A 17,633-nucleotide genomic window follows, 5' to 3' on the forward strand; every position below is an offset into this window, starting at 1 on the left:
TGACTGTCTGTAAGGAGTGTGGTGTGTTCTCTCTGTGTCTGTGTGGGTTTCCACCGGGTGACTGTCTGTGAGGAGTGTGGTGTATTCTCTCTGTGTCTGTGTGGGTTTCCTCCGGGTGACTGTCTGTGAGGAGTGTGGTGTGTTCTCCCTGTGTCTGCGTGGGTTTCCTCCGGGTGACTGTCTGTGAGGAGTGTGGTGTGTTCTCCCTGTGTCTGTGTGGGTTTCCTCCGGGTGACTGTCTGTGAGGAGTGTGGTGTATTCTCCCTGTGTCTGCGTGGGTTTCCTCCGGGTGACTGTCTGTGAGGAGTGTGGTGTGTTCTCTCTGTGTCTGTGTGGGTTTCCTCTGGGTGACTGTCTGTGAGGAGTGTGGTGTGTTCTCTCTGTGTCTGTGTGGGTTTCCTCCGGGTGACTGTCTGTGAGGAGTGTGGTGTGTTCTCCCTGTGTCTGTGTGGGTTTCCTCCGGGTGACTGTCTGTGAGGAGTGTGGTGTGTTCTCTCTGTGTCTGTGTGGGTTTCCACTGGGTGACTGTCTGTGAGGAGTGTGGTGTATTCTCTCTGTGTCTGTGTGGGTTTCCTCCGGGTGACTGTCTGTGAGGAGTGTGGTGTGTTCTCCCTGTGTCTGTGTGGGTTTCCTCTGGGTGACTGTCTGTGAGGAGTGTGGTGTATTCTCCCTGTGTCTGCGTGGGTTTCCTCCGGGTGTTCTGGTTTCCTTCCACGCTCCAAAAACACATGTTGGTAGGTGGATTGGCGACTCAAAAGTGTCCGTAGGTGTGAGTGTGCGAGTGAGTGAGTGAATATGTGTCGTTCTGTGAAGGACTGGCGCCCCCTCCAGGGTGTGTTCCTGCCTTGAGCCCAGGTAGGCTCCGGACCCACTGCTGCCCTGAAGTGGATAAGGGTTACAGACAATGAATGAATAAATGAATGAATGCTTTCAGATGAATGATGCCCCCAGGTTTAAAAGCTGTTATTTATTTACTTTACAGAAATATTATCAACATTTTAAACTTAGATTATTTTATAAAACAGGATTCTTTGGCTTTATTTCTTCTTTTTCGCAGTTTTTAATCAACCTTCTTCAGAAAAGTGTCGTCACACTGAGCGTCCTCCAGGGGGCGACCTTTACCAACATAAAATATAGCTTTCCTAACAACACTGATTCTATAATTCATAAATCATAAATCTACTTTAAGAAACGGTGGTGCTTAAATAGAGTTGATCTGTGCGTGAAAACTGTGTGATATTTATTTATATGTTAATTTAAATGTAGATTATTAAAAAATGCTGAATATACTGAAGAAAAAAAGCCGGAGAAAGGCGGCACCTGGCGGAAACATCTGACATTACAACAGAAAACGGCTCTTCTTTCCAACTCACTGTGTCCAAACCTGTATGGGCCCGTCTTTCCTGAGTGTGCTGCTCAGTGTGTATCGTCTCCAATAAAATGGGAACACTGAAGCAGCTGCACATGAGTCTAAAGTGTCCATGTTCAATGCCAGCTGTGGACTGGAGAGGTGTAAACCCCAGCACTTTGTAGATGCCCCAACCCCTTCCTGAAGGAGCAGGCGTCTACAAACCTGGGGCTATGCAATTTATGTGATATTGATTTTCCCTCGCATTTGTTTGTTTGTTTATTTGTTTGTTTACTTGCTTGTGAAGCCCTGCTGTTTACACAGATCTTACAGGAAACTCCCTCTGTGACGTTCTCCCTGTTTTGTTTCTGATTTTTTTAAAACCTCCAGTGAACAGTGCTTTATTTTTAAACATTAACTCACATCAAAACCAGGCACAGTGTTGAAAAAGCTGTGAGGAACTTTACGGATTGTGATTAACCCCTGAGTTATGAATCCACCAATGATTCGCTCTCGCTGCCTGTTTACAGCAAGTGTGTTTTCATTTTTAAATGAAATATTGAGGAGTTTTCTGAGCAGAAGAGTGAGGGTCTGACGGAGAGAAAGGAGCGGGTGTGTGCTTTAATAATAAATGAAAGTGGAGCTAAAAGGACAGACCCTCGCCGGACTCCGAGCCTGTGCCGTGAATAAAGGTCAGCCCAGGCTTCTCTCTGAAAAACCTTTTTTTAATCTCAACACTTTTAATGAAGGCGATACAAAACGTTCCATAGTAAAACCACATTTGTAAAATGTAAAACTCAAAAATTTAAAAAGTGCTTTATTCTTCACTGAGCCTTCAGTAAAACCATCTCAGGAATCCACATTACACCCTGAGGCAGTAAACACACACACACCCACACACGTCACTCTTTCTTCGTGAACCTTAAAAGATAATTTCACTGGATCCTCAACATCCCTCATCTTCATCTTCCTCCAGGAGCTTGTTTCTGCTCCTTCAGTGAAATACTGATGATTCTCTAAACATTTAGCCTTTACTCTGTTTTCTTTCCGAACGCAGTGGCAGTAAAACACCGTTGGTGGAGGTGGAACAGTGTGAGCAAGAAGTCACTGTATGCTTTAAGGTGGAGCGGTGTGTGTGAGTAAGAAGCGACCGTATCTTTTAAGGTGGGGCGGTGTGTGTGAGTAAGAAGTGGCTGTATCTTTTATGGTGGAGTGGTGTGTGTGAGTAAGAAGCGTCTGTATCTTTTAAGGTGGGGTGGTGTGTGTGAGTAAGAAGCGACTGTATCTTTTAAGGTGGAGTGGTGTGTGTGAGTAAGAAGCGACCGTATCTTTTAAGGTGGGGCGGTGTGTGTGAGTAAGAAGCGGCTGTATCTTTTAAGGTGGAGTGGTGTGTGTGAGTAAGAAGCGACCGTATCTTTTAAGGTGGGGCGGTGTGAGTGAGTAAGAAGCGGCTGTATCTTTTATGGTGGAGTGGTGTGTGTGAGTAAGAAGCGTCTGTATCTTTTAAGGTGGGGCCGTGTGTGTGAGTAAGAAGCGACTGTATCTTTTAAGGTGGAGCGGTGTGTGTGAGTAAGAAGCGACTGTATCTTTTAATGTGGAGTGGTGTGTGTGAGTGAGAAGCGACCGTATCTTTGAAGGTGGAGTGGTTTGTGTGAGTAAGAAGTGACTGTATCTTTTAAGGTGGAGCGGTGTGTGTGAGTAAGAAGCGACTGTATCTTTTATAGTGGAGTGGTGTGTGTAAGAAGTGACTGTATCTTTTAACGTGGAGTGGTGCATGTGAGTAAGAAGCGACTGTATCGTTTAAGGTGGAGTGGTGCATGTGAGTAAGAAGCGACTATCTTTTAAGGTGGAGCGGTGCGTGTGATTAAGAAGTGACTGTATCTTTTAATGTGGACTGGTGCGCATGAGTAAGAAGCGACTGTGTCGTTTAAGGTGGAGTGGTGCATGTGAGTAAAAGGCTACTGTATATTTTAATGTGGAGTGGTGTGTGTGAGTAAGAAGCGAATGTTTCTTTTAAGGTGGAGCAGTGTGTGTGAGTAAGAAGCGACTGTATCGTTTAAGGTGGAGCAGTGCGTGTGAGTAAGAAGCGACTGTATCGTTTATGGTGAAGCTGTGCGTGTGAGTAAGAAGCGACTGTATATTTTAAGGTGGAGCGGTGTGTGTGAGTAAGAAGCGACTGTATATTTTAAGGTGGAGCGGTGCGCGTGAGTAAGAAGCGAGTGTATCTTTTAATGTGGAGCGGTGCATGTGATTAAGAAGCGACTGTATCTTTTAAGGTGGAGCGGTGTGTGTGAGTAAGAAGCGACTGTATCTTTTAATGTGGAGCGGTGTGTGTGAGTAAGAAGCGACTGTATCTTTTAAGGCGGAGCAGTGTGTGTGAGTAAGAAGTGACTGTATCTTTTAAGGCGGAGCAGTGTGTGTGAGTAAGAAGTGAATGTATCATATTGGTGTTTGAAGTCTAAATGGTTTGTAAGTGTTTATTCACTGTTTGAATTCCCACAGAAACTCATGTGTAACTTGAGCTGTTTAGTTTTGTAGCACTTTCGCTCTGAGTTTACTTTCATGCAGTTAGCCCTCTCCTGAATTTAGAGTCAGTTCCACCTTAAAGGAATACAATGTAAGAATTGAGATGTATTAACTGTTTAAACCACAGCAACTGACAGTAAAGCACTTATTACCAGAATCGATGTCCAATGCTAAAACCTTTGCTAATTCGGCTAAATTTAGCAGGCGCTAGCCCTCTCCCTCGTTTATCAGTGACTCTCAGATCTGGATTATAACCGTGTCCTCAACAAAGCATGGGTTCCACTGACAGAAAATGTAACTTTAGTCATTTAATTCACACAGCACCTGGAGAAAAACACTTATTACCAGAATCGATGCGAAAAAGTGAGTTACGCCAGCTAAAGTTAGCAGTCGCTAACCCAGGCTCACTGCTCAGTGACTCTCACAAACTGATTATAACACTTTCATCAACAAAACTATCACTAACACCACAACACATGAAAACAGGGAAACAGATACTGACTGCTCCAACCTGTGTCCTCAGGTCCATTTCTGCTCACTCTACTGTGTAAATTCAGTCCAGTAAATTCACACACTCTCTCTCTCTATCCTCCTTGCTCTCTCTGTCGTATAAAGTCCGTACCAGGAATAACAAGCTAGTTTCTTCTTGTAGTGAGGTAACCATCCACCTGTGAGCTATGTGCCGTTAAGTGTTACGCATTTCTCATGAGAGTCCTCCGCCCCATGATTCAGACATTGCTTAGTGCAGTAACCAGAAGAGAACCCAGCGTAGCAGCCACAGAGGCTCTGTTCTCCCTTTTACAGCTCAGTGGAACATCACAATCATTTAGAATCTGTCATTTTAAGGTAGAAATACTACATAGTATTTCTTTAAATAATGTAACTGAAACCAAAAAACTCAAAAAAGTCAGTGTTACCCCCCTATGGAGCAGGAATAGAGCAACATCCTCATCTTGGTTGGTGCTTTTCAGCGTTTGGAGTCTCTCCGTTGTCTAAAAACCTCCGGATGGTGTTTCTCTGCCATGAGCAGAGAGAGAGAAAGCCTAGCACCGGACCCAGACACTTTGTTTTTTTACCCATTTACAGACACTGGGGCTTCGTAAACACATTAGAGCGGTTTGCAGAGCAGCACATGGAGAGGACACACACTCAGAGCTTTATACACAGGGGTTTGAGATTAAAATAAACATCACCTTTAGCTTGTAGCATGTAGCATTATGAATTTGGAAGGTCCAGCCACACCCACATCTCCTTATATGGACATGACTCTCACTGAATGGACTCTCACTAAAGTGTTGTTACTGAAGGAAAAAAGACTCAGGGTCTGGATTTGTGGATTTATTTCTTTATATTGGAGCCCAGCATCGAGTTCATCTGCTACAGTTTGGTCAACAAGGCCGAAGACACACGGTAAAGGCAGTTTAATTCCCCTTAGTTTTCCCCTCATTTTATTTTCTCTGAAACCCATAAAAACAACCACAATCTGACGGTTTAGTCTCAGATACAGAGCTGGGAACCTAATCGATTAAATTGGTCAGTGTGATCTATGATGGCATTGAGAATCCGAATGAGCCTCTCCTCCTCCTCCTCCTTTCTCTTCTGTTTACTTTCCCACTGTCGTTGTTGTTGTTGTTATTTTTTTGGTCTTGATCTAGGAATGCATGAATTCAACTATGCTGCCACTCTGTAGTAATATTATAGTTAGATCCTCTACACGCTATAAAAAGTCTAGGTAAATAATAAAAAAGAATCTTTGTAAAAAATGAAAAAAGGAAGAGAAAAGGAGGAAATCAACATAAAGCCTTCCCATAGGTCAGCTCCGTCCTCGTTTGCATTGAAACATGCAAGGGGGTGGGGTTTATTCTTCCTCAAACTGGTCCAAAAATCCACCTCGGCCAAAAAAAGCCTGGACTACAGCAGCTGTGAAGGACCCTTGGAAGCTCTGATTAAAGGCGAGGACGGGTTTAACACCGAGCAAAAGTCTCTGTTTACATCCCAGGCCTCCGATAAACAACCACAAATAAACAATCAGTTCAGGATCACGTCCGTCCCGTTCCCACCGCTCCCTCCTCCTGCGGGCCACGGTCCCCCCTCCCACAACGTTCCCATGCAGAACAACTCCGGTTTGGGCACTTGCGTTCATTGTGTATAAAAGAAAAAGAGAAAAACAAGAAAATAATTGACACAAAGGAGGAACGTCTTCAGACAAACACAGCAGCTATGGAATAAACAACAGCAAACAAAAGAAAAACAAAAACAAATCAAAACACACAGTGATTCCTTTCAGAATCTGACACAAAACATGCTTCAGGAAAATGTGACCGGGGAAAGGGGGGGGGGTGGTGTTTGAGGGAAAGAAGGCGTGTGTGTTTGTGGGGGTGTTTGAGTTTGGGGGTATGTTCGAGGTGAGGTGTGTGTGTTTGAGTTGGGGGGGGGTATGTTTGAGGTGAGGTGTGTGTGTGTTTGGGGTGGTGGTATTTGAGGGGGTGTGGTTGAGGGGGTGGTGTTTGGTGAGGTGTGTGTGTTTGGGGTGGTGGTGTTTGAGATGGGGGGGTGGTTGAGGTGAGGTGTGTGTGTTTGCGGGGGTGTTTGAGGCGGGGTGTGTTTGGGGTGGTGTTTGAGTGGGGTGTGGTTGAGGGAGTGGTGTTTGTGGGGGGGGGGTTGAGGGAGTGGTGTTTGTGGGGGGGGAGTTGAAGGGGGGTGTTTGAGGTGGGGTGTGTTCGGGGGTGTGTGGTTGAGGGGGTGGTGTTTGTGGGGGTGTGTGGTTGAGGGGGGGTGTTTGAGGTGGGGTGTATTCGGGGGTGGTGTTTGAGTGGGGTGCGGTTGAGGGAGTGGTGTTTGTGGGGGGGGGGTGTGGTTGAGGGGGTGGTGTTTGTGGGGGGGGGTGTGGTTGAGGGAGTGGTGTTTGTGGGGGTGTGTGTGGTTGAGGGGGGGTGTTTGAGTTGGGTGCGGTTGAGGGAGTGGTGTTTGTGGGGGGGTGGTGTTTGTGGGGGTGTGTGTGGTTGAGGGGGTGGTGTTTGGGGGGGGTGTTTGAGTGGGGTGTGGTTGAGGGAGTGGTGTTTGTGGGGGTGGTGTTTGAGTGGGGTGTGGTTGAGGGAGTGGTGTTTGTGGGGGGGGGGGGGTGTTTTAGTGTAAACTATTAACTCTGTCGTCCTCAGAAGTAAAAATTAAAAAAGCAAAAATTCTAAATTAAATTGGTGCAAACAGCTCCAGCGGCAGCACTTTCTCCGGTCGGCAGCGTCCCGAACGCCACCCGCGTCACACAGGCTTCGTCTCTGGAGAATCAGGTGTGGGTCTTATCTGTGGTCACTCTGTCGCTCTTTCGTTTGATTGATTTGGTGGAGATCAGCTCGGGGTCAGAGCTCCCAAAGGCCCCTGTGTCAGCCCGTTTTGTTTTTGTTTCTTTTTTGTCTGGAAGTTGTTTGTTGGTTTGTTTTTCCGTGTTCTTCTTCTCTTCCACTCGTCGTCTCTCTTCCTCCGGCACTGTTTTTCAGAGTCCCCCCATCTCCCTGGATCCAGTCCTTAACTATACAAGGGCTTTACAAAAAAGCTAACTTTAAACAGCCATACAATGGCTAAACGTAAACCATATGTCTACCATGAACTGTTAACTCATTACGTTTTGTTTTTGTGGTTTTTCAGTTTTTCCGCTGCGTGTCCGAGTCTTTATCTGAAGTTCAGGTTTAGTTTTAGTACTAAAAGTCTTTTGGGTCTGTTGTTTTTTTAGCAGTGTTAGTCGGGGATGGCGGAGGAGTGTGTGAGCGTGTGTGAGTGGAAGTGAGTGAGTGGAGTGCACGGTCGTGAGCAGAAGTTGGTGGACGCTCCCCTCGTTTCGTCCTGCTCCAGTTCACGCTGCTTTTGCTAAAGGTTCATTTAAAAATAACAAGCTCCTGGGTGGAGTTTACACTGAGCTCTGATTAAGACCTCCTCTGATCTTCATTTAAAGGTGCAGTCAGTCTGTAATCCACAAATACTTCATCTCCAGACCTGCTCTTACTACAAATCAATGTAAAGCTAATAAACATTCACTTGTTTTCATTGGTAAAATGATGGACTGCACCTTTAATGCTCCTTGTGGCCTGTGTGAAAGGTTTGGCACATTTTATTCTTCTGCCCAGTGTCTCAAACTTTGGAGTAGCACAGTGCCTTCCACACAGCAGCCTGGGGTTCAAGTCTCAGCTCAGGTAGAAACACCATGCTACACCAATGAGAATCCTCGGGCAGGACTCCGACCGTGAGCCAGAGGCTTGGGTTTAGGGTTAGATCTTCCAGGAGCGGAACAAGGAGACGTTCTTCTACACGGACACCTCCCACTGACCAAAAGCCAAAGACCTGCGAGCAGAGTGAGGATCTGGCTCTGATTCAGGGTGTGTTCAGACTTGCTTTGGTTGGATTTAAAGCTCATTTATTCCCTCTTTCATTTACATTGTTGTGGATGTTCAGCTGTACATCCACTAGAGGGCAGTGCGAAGTCAAAAATCTGTGACAAAACAAAGCTGGAGCTGACACAGAAAAGAGGAGAGAGCGCTTCACATGAGCGAAATTTTTTTCTCTTATTTTACCAGAGGATGTGTTTGGCTTGAACTATGTGCTACACTCTATGCTGCCCCCCCACAGCCTCCAGTGGTACTGCTCTGTTCCGTCCAGATCCGTAACCGTTCTGAGAATCTGAACAAACAGAGTACAGCTCGTTACTGTAAGGATAGATAGGTACTTGCTGTTAACTACACATTGGCCTCACGTGACCTGCATCTTTTTGGTGCGTTGGTTGTGCACATACGCTACGCGTAAACGTGGTGCAATACACATGTAAACAGTAGGGGGCAGTGCGGGCAATCGGCAGCATCACAATGGGGGATAATTTGAGGAATTCTGTGTCAGAGCCAAGTCTGCACCTGTCTTACTATGGGCTGCCCCCTAGTGGAAGCTTCCAGTTACAAGTAAAGCACAGAGGCAGTTCTGGGAACAGTTAGCCGCAGACGGTTGTTCGGCTCTGGTCCGGACGGAGGGAACACGTCTGAACACACCCTCAAAGCCTCTGGAGGAGATCTGGTGTGGTTTAAGAGAGGGACATGAGAGGGGTGTTATGTTAGATGCCCTCAGCTCTGAGTGGACAGCACCCTGTCCCCTCCCGTCGTCCACTTCTGCAGGACGTCACCAGCTGCACACATCAAAGAGGCAGCTCCCCTCCTTCATTTATATCTTCACCCTTTACTTCGTGGTTAAACCTCTCTGAACGTTCAGCGTTGGGCCCAGTTTCACACACAGGAGTGTGTACCAACATAAACACACCCATCAGCCATAACATTACAACCACCTCCTCCTTTTTACCGCCCTGTCCCCTCTCTCAGCTCCACTGTCTCCTCACTGTCCCCTCTCTCAGCTCCACTGTCCCCTTACTGTCCCCTCTCTCAGCTCCACTGTCTCACCCCATGTTCTTCAGCGCTCAGGAACCCCACAGAGCAGGTGTGATGTGGTGGTGGATCATTCTCAGCGCTGCAGTGACACTGACGTGGTGGTGGTGTGTTAGTGTGTGTTGTGCTGGTGTAGAGTGGATCAGACACAGCAGTGCTGCAAAAACATCCAGCCGACAGCGTCCTGTGTCACTGATGAAGGACTAGAGGACGAGCGACACACACTGTGCAGTGACAGATGAGCTACTGTCTCTGACTCTACATCTACAAGGTGGACCACCGAGGGAGGAGTGTCTCACAGAGTGGACAGAGAGTGGACACAGGGTTTAAAAACTCCAGCAGCACTGCTGTGTCTGATCCACTCGTTATGGCTGATTGGTGTATTTTTGAGCATGCTCTTGTGGATATTCCCTTATTAGGAATCAGTTCCTTTCTCTTTTAAAGCTTTATGTATGGATTCAGTTTGCACAGGACTCTGTGAGTGTGTGTAAGGCTGGGATACTACAGGAGTAAGAGGTAAGCGTGACCCAGAGCAGGACGTTTGTGGGGTGTCCAGGAACCTCTGCCCCGTGACCGTGGTGTGTTTATCCGCTGTCGGAGGAAGTGTGAGGTGCGGTGGACGGGGATCTGCGGCGGCGGACGGACGAGGTCCAGGAGCGTTCGGACGCCTGCGAGGACGGCCGCGTCACCCCCAGGCTGTGCTGGATCAGCCCGTCCAGCAGGTGGTGCTGCTGCTGCAGAATGGCTTGGCTCAGCAGGCCCGGGAGAGCCTGCAGGCTGGAGGTGATGGAGTCCAGTTTCTCCTCCAGCTGACCGATCCTCTTGTCCAGCTCCTCACTGCGCTCCTGCAGCTCCGACACCAGGTCGTACATCACATTCTGAGTCTGAGCAGGGAGAAGAGGCAGAGGAACAGCGGTTAAACACTTACATCACACACAATGACCCCATTTCCAGAAAAGCTGGGACCCTGAATAAAAACAGTGCAGTGACATGCAAATCATTTAAACCCTACACTGAACTGGAAATACGTTTAAAAGATATCTGAATTTTAATTTGATTTAATTACAGGGTCAGGGCTGTACAGTAGGGGGCTGTAGAGGGCTGTAGGGTCGGGGGCTGTAGGGTCAAGGGCTGTACAGTAGGGGGCTGTAGGGTCAAGGGCTGTACAGTAGGGGGCTGTAGAGTAGGGGGCTGTAGGGTCGAGGGCTGTACAGTATGGGACTGTAGGGTCGGGGGCTGTACAGTAGGGGGCTGTAGAGGGCTATAGGGTCAGGGGCTGTAGAGGGCTGTAGGGTTGGGGGCTGTACAGTTGGGGGCTGTAGAGGGCTGTAGGGTTGGGGGCTGTAGAGGGCTGTAGGGTCAGGGGCTGTACAGTGGGGGGCTGTAGGGTCGGGGGCTGTACAGTTGGGGGCTGTAGAGGGCTGTAGGGTTGGGGGTTGTAAAGGGCTGTAGGGTAGGGAGTTGTACAGTAGGGGGCTGTAGAGGGCTGTAGGGTAGGGAGCTGTACAGTAGGGAGCTGTACAGTAGAGGGCTGTAGGGTCGGGGGCTGTAAAAGGCTGTAGGGTCGTGGGCTGTACAGTAGGGGGCTGTAGAGTAGGGGGCTATAGGGTCGGGGGCTGTAAAGGGCTGTAGGGTAGGGAGCTGTAGGGTAGGGGGCTGTAAGGTCGTGGGCTGTAAAGGGCTGTAGGGTAGGGAGCTGTACAGTAGGGGGCTATAGGGTCGGGGGATGTAAAGTGCTGTAGGGTAGGGAGCTGTAGGGTAGGGGGCTGTAAGGTCGTGGGCTGTAAAGGGCTGTAGGGTAGGGAGCTGTACAGTAGGGGGCTATAGGGTCGGGGGCTGTAAAGGGCTGTAGGGTAGGGAGCTGTAGGGTAGGGGGCTGTAGGGTCGGGGGCTGTAAAGTGCTGTAGGGTAGGGAGCTGTAGGGTAGGGGGCTGTAGGGTCGGGGGCTGTAAAGGGCTGTAGGGTCGTGGGCTGTACAGTAGGGGGCTGTAGGGTCGGGGGCTGTAAAGTGCTGTAGGGTAGGGAGCTGTAGGGTAGGGGGCTGTAAGGTCGTGGGCTGTAAAGGGCTGTAGGGTAGGGAGCTGTACAGTAGGGGGCTATAGGGTCGGGGGCTGTAAACGGCTGTAGGGTAGGGGGCTGTAAGGTCGTGGGCTGTAAAGGGCTGTAGGGTAGGGAGCTGTACAGTAGGGGGCTATAGGGTCGGGGGCTGTAAAGGGCTGTAGGGTAGGGAGCTGTACAGTAGGGGGCTGTAGGGTAGGGGGCTGTAAAGGGCTGTAGGGTCGGGGGCTGTAAAGGGCTGTAGGGTTGGGGGCTGTAGAGGGCTGTAGGGTTGGGGGCTGTAAAGGGCTGTAGGGTAGGGAGTTGTACAGTAGGGGGCTGTAGGGTAGGGAGCTGTACAGTAGGGGGCTGTAGGGTAGGGAGCTGTACAGTAGGGGGCTGTAGGGTTGGGAGCTGTAAAGGGCTGTAGGGTAGGGAGCTGTACAGTAGGGTTGGGGGCTGTAGAGGGCTATAGGGTTGGGGGCTGTAAAGGGCTGTACAGTAGGGGGCTGTAGGGTCGGGGGCTGTAAAAGGCTGTAGGGTCGGGGGCTGTACAGTAGGGGGCTGTAGAGTAGGGGGCTGTAGAGTAGGGGGCTGTAGGGTCGGGGGCTGTAAAGGGCTGTAGGGTAGGGAGCTGTAGGGTAGGGGGCTGTAAGGTCGTGGGCTGTAAAGGGCTGTAGGGTAGGGAGCTGTACAGTAGGGGGCTATAGGGTCGGGGGCTGTAAAGTGCTGTAGGGTAGGGAGCTGTAGGGTAGGGGGCTGTAAGGTCGTGGGCTGTAAAGGGCTGTAGGGTAGGGAGCTGTACAGTAGGGGGCTATAGGGTCGGGGGCTGTAAAGGGCTGTAGGGTAGGGGGCTGTAGGGTCGGGGGCTGTAAAGTGCTGTAGGGTAGGGGGCTGTAGGGTCGGGGGCTGTAAAGGGCTGTAGGGTCGTGGGCTGTACAGTAGGGGGCTGTAGGGTCGGGGGCTGTAAAGTGCTGTAGGGTAGGGAGCTGTAAGGTAGGGGGCTGTAAGGTCGTGGGCTGTAAAGGGCTGTAGGGTAGGGAGCTGTACAGTAGGGGGCTATAGGGTCGGGGGCTGTAAAGGGCTGTAGGGTAGGGGGCTGTAAGGTCGTGGGCTGTAAAGGGCTGTAGGGTAGGGAGCTGTACAGTAGAGGGCTATAGGGTCGGGGGCTGTAAAGGGCTGTAGGGTAGGGAGCTGTACAGTAGGGGGCTGTAGGGTAGGGGGCTGTAAAGGGCTGTAGGGTCGGGGGCTGTAAAGGGCTGTAGGGTTGGGGGCTGTAGAGGGCTGTAGGGTTGGGGGCTGTAAAAGGCTGTAGGGTAGGGAGTTGTACAGTAGGGGGCTGTAGGGTAGGGAGCTGTACAGTAGGGGGCTGTAGGGTAGGGAGCTGTACAGTAGGGGGCTGTAGGGTTGGGAGCTGTAAAGGGCTGTAGGGTAGGGAGCTGTACAGTAGGGTTGGGGGCTGTAGAGGGCTATAGGGTTGGGGGCTGTAAAGGGCTGTACAGTAGGGGGCTGTAGGGTCGGGGGCTGTAAAAGGCTGTAGGGTCGGGGGCTGTAGAGTAGGCGGCTGTACATTAAGGGGCCTGTAGAGAGCTGTAGGGTCGGGCCCAGGGATGGAGTGGAGTTCTTTAGAAGTATTTTGATGCAGCAGGCTATTTTCAAAATAAAAGTCCCCCAAATAACTTGCTGCGTTGATTTTATAGTCTATACTCCTCTGCTGTGTGAACAGTGACACAGATCAATAACACACTCACCTTGGCTAAATCGACGAGTGTGTTCGCCTGATCATTCAACTTCCTCTGCTCCATCTTCACACTTCGCAATCTGATGAAAGGAAAGAACACAGAATAGATAGATAGATAGATAGATAGATAGACAGATAGACAGACAGATAGACAGATAGATAGATAGGTGGGGTTGGAGAAAAACATAGGTAAGAGTTTAATAACTCAAAATAAACAGAATAAAAGATAGAAGGGTTATAGCAGAGAGAGAAAGAGAGAGGGGGGAGGGAGGGAGAGGTGAAAAGATAAAATAAAATGAAAATGTTGGGGAGGAAAACACAAAGAAAGAGTGAGACGTGAGGAACGTTCTCCACTGAAACGATGTGCAGACACATGCAGAACGTTCTCTGGTTAAAGAACCGAAGAACCGGAAATAACCGGACATGCAAAACTCATTCAGCCACAGAACAACCGGCCAAACCATAAACAAATGCTGAGCATTCAGATGTCCCACAGCGCCCCCTGTCTGCACACGGTCTCTCTCAGAGCGAGAGAGAGAGAGAGAGAGAGAGAGAGAGAGAGAGAGAGAGAGAGAATGATAAAGGGCGAGAGAGAGAGAGAGAGAGAGAGAGAGAGAGAGGGCAAGAGAAAAAGAGACAGAGAAAGTGAGAGTGCAAGAGAGAGAGTAAGAGAGAGAGAAAGCGAGAGAGTGATGGAGGGCAGGAGAGAGAGAGAGAGAGAGAGAGAGAGAGAGAGAGAGAGAGAGAGAGAGAGAGAGAGAGAGAGAGAGAGAGAAAGGAATAAAAAGGTATTAAAGGAATAGTTGGTAGTTTTATGAGCTGAGGCCAGCAGCTATCTTTACTTTTATTAACTTTAGCACATTAGCATGGCAAAAACCAGCATAAACCAGTTTAGACCAGATCACATAAATGAGTACAAGTTTAGACCAGTGGCCATTTCAGCAGAGAAAACACTAGAGGTCAGTATTCACCCGAATTCTCTGTAAATATGTCTTCCCCAAAACACTCTGATATTTTCCACCCTCTGTCCTCTCAGTTCCACTCTCCACACAGGAGAACTATGTAGCTCTACACACTCTTTCACACTGTTCTCCATCTGTTGCTCTGCATACTTCATTAGCCCCCTCCCCCCTGTTTCTCAGCACTCAGGACCCCCACAGAGCAGGTGTGGTGTGACGTGTCACATATTACTGCTGTGTCTGATTCACTCGCACTAACACACCACCTCCACGTCAGTGTGATCCACCACCCGAATCACTCCTTTATGGTCAGGAGAGGTGAGAGAGTGCTGTTGGGGGTGTAATTATCTGAAGGGTCTGCGTGAAGGTTCACGGCTGGTGTTTGTTACAAACATATATCCACAGGCTTGAAAAGGTCTGCAGTAGTACAAACTCTACATTATTGATGTTTTCCTGCTGATGAACTGTGGTGCCATGTTTACGTCACAACTCGGGCAGTCAGTGCTGCGCTGAAAATTTTGATGTGTCCGACTTCAGCTTCCGAGGGGTGTTTATGTGGCGCCCCCTGCTGGGAAACTTGTTTTTTTTTCAATAAAACCGACACCACTCAAATGCAGCGTCTTTTTAAGAACCGATGGTGTGCCCTGAAAACGCCAGTGGACCTCCAGCTTTGCCCTCAGTCACCAACCGATGTCTCCCTGCTCTCAGAGAAACACTGAAGGAGAGAGGGTCTGGAGCAGTGGCGATTGCTCTAAGACAGCAAGGGAACCTCAGCTTCCCCTAAAATGTCAAAAAAATAAGTGATCAAATATATACTGTTGTGTGTACATGTCATTGAATAAATATGCACTACAACGCGCTCAACTTTTGTTCAGAATCAGCTTCTTATCGCTGGTAAAGACGCGGCTTTCCCGCAGCTTCACGGTGCTTTAAACAGTGTAGACGCTGAGCGTTCACAGAGTTCAATAGCGAAGCAGAGAAGTGCAGCGAAACGAGACGAGTCATTGGATAAATGCTGGGCTTTGTCCTGCCCATCTGACGCTCAGCGTCTCTGGGGGTCTATGGGGCAGTGGGCTGGCCTCGGCTGGCCCGGACGCTCAGCTTCTGCATGATGATTGGATGATCTGTCTGAGGCTGAAACCCTTTTTGATTGACAGCGAAATGAGCGAATCAGCGATCCTTTGGTGTAGAGATCCGTGGGAGCACAGGCGGACACACGTCACATGGGCCAAGGCCGTTTAAGCAGCCTAGCTCTGCTGGCCATTGAGAGGACACTAGTCAAGTCCCTGGAAAAGACGCGTTGTTGGTACGACAGGGTCACAGATCATTTTCTTGAAAAGGAACGGAGGGTAGAATTTACATATAAATAAACCCACACATTTTATGATGTAGGCCGAAATTGAGCTTCCCCTCCTTGAAAGACCAGCATCCACCACTGATCTGGAGGTAAATGCGTATGAGCTAATCAAGTGTAGACTTCTGTCTGAAATATTAAATGAAATCTTTCACGGTGACCTCAGATAGCGGTCGTTATGCTAACGAACGATGCTCAGACAATGCATGTTTGGACCTTTAAAACCGGCACCGCCCCACAATGCCGTGCGGATGTGGAGACATGATTCTGATTCAGATGTCAATCAGCCTCTAAAGGTTAATGAGCCCTAGATGTTTTTGGAAAGTCGAGGCGAGTCCAGAGTTTGTTAGCGCCACTCTGTTTACAGAGGGAACGCCTGCTATCAGCTAACAGCTAATGGGACTCTGCTGTTATCATGAAAACAGATAAGCTGATAAAGCCTGAATGGACCCGAACGGAGGGGTGTGGTCACGGACAGCCTGGGGAAAGCACTAGCATTAGCTTTGTTTCAATGAAGCTATTGAGGACAGAAATCAACATGGTCCTCGAGGGACGGAGAGACGGAGTGTGATTTTCCTCTGGAGGAAATTCAGAACAAACACCGGAAAGTTCTGCAGGAGAAAAGAGGGGCGAGGGGGTGTGTGTGGTGTAAACTCATTAAAACCTCTTAAAGACATTAAGACTGGCGCTTTAGATAAAAACATCTCGGGAATGACTCGAGCAGCGGTACAAACCTGCTCTGAAACACAGTGCGTTAAATACAACACTCACAGAGTGAAGTATATTCACTAAAAACCCCAAATACAGCACTGTGCAATATCTTAGACACTTCAATTATTATCAATATTATTATTATTATTTAAAATAATGGTCTTCTCTATAATGTGGTGTTTGTATTCAATTATATATATAATAATATTAAATATATAATTAGAATAAACCTGAGGGAGTGAAGTACTGTGTGTTTCCAGATGTTTCTTCTGATCGTATGGATTTATTAAATCTACAGCACACTTCATTTAACACAGTGAAGTATTTATTATCCTCTGACACTAGGCACTGGACGATCACCTCTTTCTGCTCAGATTAAGAGCTTTTTAAATCTCATTTTCTCATAACTACAGGCTCAGATCCACAGCTCCTCCCTAAAAACAACCAGCTCCTGGAAGATCCTTATGTTCTCTCCTTTGTTAAAATGTGGTGTGTGATGAAGGAGGAGGGTTTGACAGAGCCGGTGTGTTTACACTCGGATAACGTCCACCACAGTCCACTAATACAAATAAATTAATACATTAAAATAAATACAAATGTTTAATCTAAAGGCAAGGCATCTTTACTCAAACTGGAGGAGTGTGTGATAACTGCACCAACGTCATCGCTTTAGATTTGGAGCGCAGATAATACAAATAATTTTTTCAAGATCGCAAACATTGTCATTGTACAGTGACTGTGTGTCGTATTAAAATCACAGTCTCATTTTCTTCAACAGAAAAGAACCTAAAACTGAAGCCGTGTGAAAAGTGAAGAGTTTATTGAGCGCTGCGTTGGTTCTGAGCTCCATCAGGAAAAGGCTGCAGAAGACTGTGATGGGTTTGTTCTGTTCTTGGGGATAATACTGTGACCAAAGGTCCGTGTGAGTGTGGGTTTAAATCATTTACAGATGGAGTCAGTGTTAGAGTCGGGAACGGAGCGCAGTAACACTGCTTTTTTAGGTTCTTTTCTGTTGAAGAAAATGAGAATGTGATTTTAATTTGACACACAGTCACTGTACAATGACAATAACAGTTACAATTATACGTTACACAAAGACACTTTTTACATAAAACTGCACTCTTAACCTGTGTCCAGATTTGGGTTCTACACACTAGCTGCCTTTTGCCAAAACATTAAAACATCCGCATGTAATATTTGCCTCCGGGGCTGCTATAGTGACTGCAATCACATGAAGGCCTGACATTTTCTAGTAAGCAGTCCATAAAAACAAAAGCTATTTGAGCATTTAAGTGTGTACTGCAGTGTTTATTTAAATTTAATTCCAAAATGAATTACCATCAACTTCATTTTTTCTGCTTTGAACTAAAAGCAGACAGTGATGGTCATTTGACCACCCCCCAAAAAAAAGAATATTTCTTTGCACTGGATGAAATTGCAGAGCCCTTCTTTAAAGACCTTTAATGTTGTTTATAACTTAGGAGGTTTACATCACTAATAAATCTGATGAGAGACCGGAGCGGCTGGTGGAGTGGACATCACT

At 48.0% G+C, this 17,633-nt stretch overlaps 1 protein-coding gene across 2 annotated transcripts in view; it reads right to left on the bottom strand.

Moving 5' to 3' along the window:
- Window positions 1-6,989: 6,989 nt before the first annotated feature.
- Window positions 6,990-17,633, bottom strand: part of kcnn1b (potassium intermediate/small conductance calcium-activated channel, subfamily N, member 1b) — a 58,144-nt gene continuing 47,500 nt past the window's right edge. For both annotated transcript variants that reach the window (XM_066643804.1, XM_066643805.1), the window contains exons 8-9: window positions 13,077-13,146; window positions 6,990-10,172 (exon numbers count right to left, since the gene is read on the bottom strand). In XM_066643804.1, the coding sequence (XP_066499901.1) occupies window positions 9,873-10,172; window positions 13,077-13,146 (370 nt within the window). In that variant the 3' untranslated portion in view covers window positions 6,990-9,872. The remainder of the gene's footprint in view (window positions 10,173-13,076; window positions 13,147-17,633) is intronic.

Source organism: Hoplias malabaricus, chromosome 14, assembly GCF_029633855.1.
Source record: "Hoplias malabaricus isolate fHopMal1 chromosome 14, fHopMal1.hap1, whole genome shotgun sequence".
Taxonomy (NCBI): Eukaryota; Metazoa; Chordata; class Actinopteri; order Characiformes; family Erythrinidae; genus Hoplias; species Hoplias malabaricus.